This window comes from Bison bison, unplaced genomic scaffold, assembly GCF_000754665.1.
Source record: "Bison bison bison isolate TAMUID 2011002044 unplaced genomic scaffold, Bison_UMD1.0 scf7180017845918, whole genome shotgun sequence".
NCBI lineage: Eukaryota > Metazoa > Chordata > Mammalia > Artiodactyla > Bovidae > Bison > Bison bison.
Genome location: NW_011476491.1, coordinates 3,558 through 7,546, shown reverse-complemented (window position 1 = coordinate 7,546; position 3,989 = coordinate 3,558). Strand labels below are relative to the sequence as shown.

Below are 3,989 nucleotides of genomic sequence, written 5' to 3'. Positions count from 1 at the left end.
GAGATGATTTATCTGCTGCTTTATGTAGTCTTCTATACTTTCACTAACTGCTGGGGAGACAGCCAGTGGCTCATTTTGTTTATTAGGCTGTGTAGGTTTTCTTTTGGTTGTCATAAGGACAAAAGGATTATTACATTTTCCAGACTCACTAGTCCAGTTTTTAACCTTGATAGTAACACCAAACTTGGTAGCCCTCTTGAACATTAACTAGACATCCACAGACTTTTTAAATTTGTTCTTTAGTAGCAAGATTAGGTGAGTTCTGACCTGGCGTTCTTCACTCCTTTGCAGCCTGATATTGAAATGGCTTGGGCCATGAGAGCAATGCAGCATGCTGAAATCTACTACAAAGTGAGTTGTCTATGTTCTTTATGAAGCAGAATTAAATATGTAATTTCAGTGTATAATGCTCTGCTAAGCACCATTCTCAGTAAGTTAAATACTTGTGTTTTGGATATAATTTTTATTACTCTAAAATATTATCTACAGAGAACCAGGGGTATGGAAGTGAATTTTGCTTTGACAGTGAGGAGTTGTGCTTCTTTGCCCAGTGTTCTGTTGCTAACCAGCAAAAGGATGTCTGACCCATGCTGCAGCAGCTGCTGCTGCTTAATTGCTTCAGTCAGGTCCGACTCTGTGTGACCCCATGGGCTATAGCCCACTAGGCTCCTCTGTCCATGGAATTCTCCAGGCAAGAGTACTGGAGTGGGTTGCCATGCTCTCTGGATCCAGGGGATCTTTCCAGCCCAGGGATCAAACCATGGTCTGCATTGCAGGCAACTTCTTTACCACTGAGCCACCAGGGAAGCTTTTCCGGCCCCTAGTAGGCACTAAATAAATGTTTCTTGACTTAATAAACAACCCACAGAGGGTAATAACCAGGCATTACTAGGACCAAAGTAGTTTAAATTGATGGAAAGGACTGTAGTATATTATGGCTCTTTAGAATTATGTCATGATTTCATCTGAAACCTAGGCTGTCTATATATTCTAATGAACTCTCCTGCCCTGAGAACCATGAGGAATTTTGGGGGAAGAAGGGACAGAAATATAGCGAATTAGAGACTGGCATCTGTATGTTGTCTTACTCTCTGGCAGCTGATTTCATCAGTTGACCCACAGTTCCTGAAACTCACCAAAGTGGATGACCAAATCTATTCTGAGTTTCGGGAAAATTTTAAGAATCTCAGGATAGATATACTGGATCCAGAAGAGCTCAAATCAGAATCAGCTAAAGAGGTAAGAATCCTCTCTTTTAAATATTGCCTAGCATCTGATCAACAATTATTGATCATGAATACATTTTTATACCTTTAGACTTGGGGGTGGGTTGTTTTAAGGCAAATATGTAAAGAAGCAGGGCTTTTATGTAGTTTAATAAACTAATATGTTATTAAATGAATGTTTTTCTGGTTTATGGATTTTTCATGTTCACTGAATATGGGTTTTTTTCCACTTTGGTGTGGACCTTTTGTCACTACACACCTAGCTCTTTCAGAGGAGAAGGAATGAATTTTTTTTATGTGAGTAGTTTAACCAGAAGGCTTAGATAGAAGATTGGCAAATAGAGTACAGAGAGGTGTTTGAGTCCTCTGGATTTAAGATCATATCACAAGCTGTGGATAACTGGAAAACTTGTGTTTTGCATTGCTTACTTGATTATCTTCTACTTTTACAGAGCACTAAAATGCTTATACTTAGGAAATGGTTTTCCTTGAGAGTAGACTCTTGGCTTATGAAGAATGAAAACTTTTAACTCTAAGCAGGCTGTTACTGATCTTTGGAAAACTGCCTTTGTTGAATGGACTTCTTTCTTAAAATTTAACTTTGTGACTTTGGGCCTAATTCCTGCCTTCTTTGTCTTATTTGTGCTTCAGTGGGAATGAGTAACCATTTTGGGCTGAACTAGCCAATAACTTAAAACAGAGAATATACTTAAGAAATTAAAATTTAATTCTCTTCTTTAGACAAGGATTTAAGTATTTTATCAGATTTAGATATTGCTCATGTTGGAAAATGCCAGCTTAAAGATGCCAAAGATAGCACAGAAACTCATAGCTAGTGAAACTAGCAATCAGCTCAATTCTAGTCTCTTTCACTGTGGTTATTTTCCTTACTGGGGAAATGGAAGCCCCTCTCCTGGCCTGACTTCACCAGCCTCCTGCATTTTTAGCTAAGATATCTTTTTTACCTTTATAGAAGTGGAGGCCATTCTGCTTGAAGTTTGATGGGATTGTGGAAGACTTCAACTATGGTACTTTGCTGCGACTGAACTGTTCGCAGGGCTACACTGAAGAAAACACCATCTTTGGTGAGTTTCTTGCCTCTGGGATTGTTTCTGAATAAGGAGAGTGAGGGGTCTGGTTTTACTGATGAATCAATGACATGGATGGTTTGGGAATCATTTTGTTATAACTTTAAAGATCATATTACTGTATCTTGAGTAACTGGAGATAGATTAAGTATTTTCAGCTTCATTTAGTATAGGATTAGAATTCCACATCTCTGAATCTTATGACTACTTGAATGCTTTGTATGTTAGTTCAACTTTGTCAGTTTCCACTAGGTTTAGAAAATTAGCTAAGACTAGGACAATAATCAATTCTATTCACCTTTCAGCACCCAGGATACAATTTTTTGCCATTGAAATTGCTCGGAATCGAGAAGGTTATAACAAAGCAGTTTATACTGGTATTAAGGAAAAAGAAGAGAAAGAAGCCAGCAATGGAGGAGACAAAGGAGCCAACAGCAGAGGAGAAGAAGAAAAAGGAGCCAACAGAGAAGGAGAAAAAGAGAAAACCAACGAAAGAGAAGAAAAAGAGAAAGAAGCCTGCAAAGAAATCAGCAAAAGTAGTGAAACAACTATGTGAGGTAGTTAGGGAACAGCACTCTAGAAGCTATGATTCAAGTGAGTCTGCAAGTATCATGTTGCTACTTGCATAGGTCCCTATGGTCAAATGTATTAATATCTCCTTTTTTAGTGGAAGGACCTGCAAAAGGACATCTTTCTGGCCTAATTATCAGAAACTACAGTGGTTGTTCTCTTGTGTGAACTGGCTTGAAGACCATTGGTGGGGTCTTAGTTGATGGTTTGTTGGTTCACACCACCAGTCAAGTAAGGAATTTTGTAAATAAATTTCTTTTGGTTCTTATGACTATATATCTGTGACTGACTTTTAAAAGATATTGAGAATTATTTGACACGATTTTTTTAGTGCATAATCTTTGTCATGTCTTATATATAATGATTTATGTTTATTTCTCAGGGCTTCTCACTACTTCCTGTAGTGAAGTTCATTCAAACCTGTAAAGTTGCACATGGTTTTGGATTAGAAATTCTTACATAAAATTGACTGTTGCTGTTTGAGTAGCTTTCTGATTTTATTTGCTATATTTCTCAAAAGATTTGATAAATACTCTACAGGGATAATAGCAGCAGCCTGAATCTGTCAGACAGGGAAACACTGCAGTTCACATTCGAGGAGCAAGAGACTAGACCTGCTTTAGTACCTGCTTTTCTCTTGTAACCACGTTGTTACCTGAAATACAGCAGAAATTAATAATGAAATACAAAGCTTAGTAGAGGGCTTTCCTTTTATAGTACTATGGACAATAGCATGTATACATTAAATACAAAATGAACATATTTCTAAATGGTATTTTGTCAGACTTCAAAAATAGACCAAGTGATTTTGTATGGATGGGGGGAAGTTCCTTCTCATCTAATGACTTTTAAGAGTGCATGTTTTTAGTTATCTTTAGAAATGTAGAGATTTGTGCATGTCCCCATAGACATACTGACTTTGTTTGCTAAAACTAGTTAGAGGAAGCTGCAGTGTTTATATGCATACAGTAAATACTCTTAAAAGTCTAACCGCAGCATGATCATTCAAGAAAAGATATACCAGAGCAGAGGAGGGTGAATGAGACTTTTTTTCCCTCAGTGGACACAGAAGACAAAAGTTAAAATGAATGAGTTATCCCTTAGG

At 37.5% G+C, this 3,989-nt stretch overlaps 1 protein-coding gene across 2 annotated transcripts in view; it reads left to right on the top strand.

Moving 5' to 3' along the window:
• Nucleotides 1-3,367, top strand: part of PBDC1 (polysaccharide biosynthesis domain containing 1) — a 4,725-nt gene extending 1,358 nt beyond the window's left edge. For both annotated transcript variants that reach the window (XM_010837803.1, XM_010837811.1), the window contains 4 exons: nucleotides 292-351; nucleotides 1,099-1,239; nucleotides 2,200-2,311; nucleotides 2,620-3,367. In XM_010837803.1, the coding sequence (XP_010836105.1) occupies nucleotides 292-351; nucleotides 1,099-1,239; nucleotides 2,200-2,311; nucleotides 2,620-2,870 (564 nt within the window). In that variant the 3' untranslated portion in view covers nucleotides 2,871-3,367. The remainder of the gene's footprint in view (nucleotides 1-291; nucleotides 352-1,098; nucleotides 1,240-2,199; nucleotides 2,312-2,619) is intronic.
• Nucleotides 3,368-3,989: the final 622 nt, after the last annotated feature.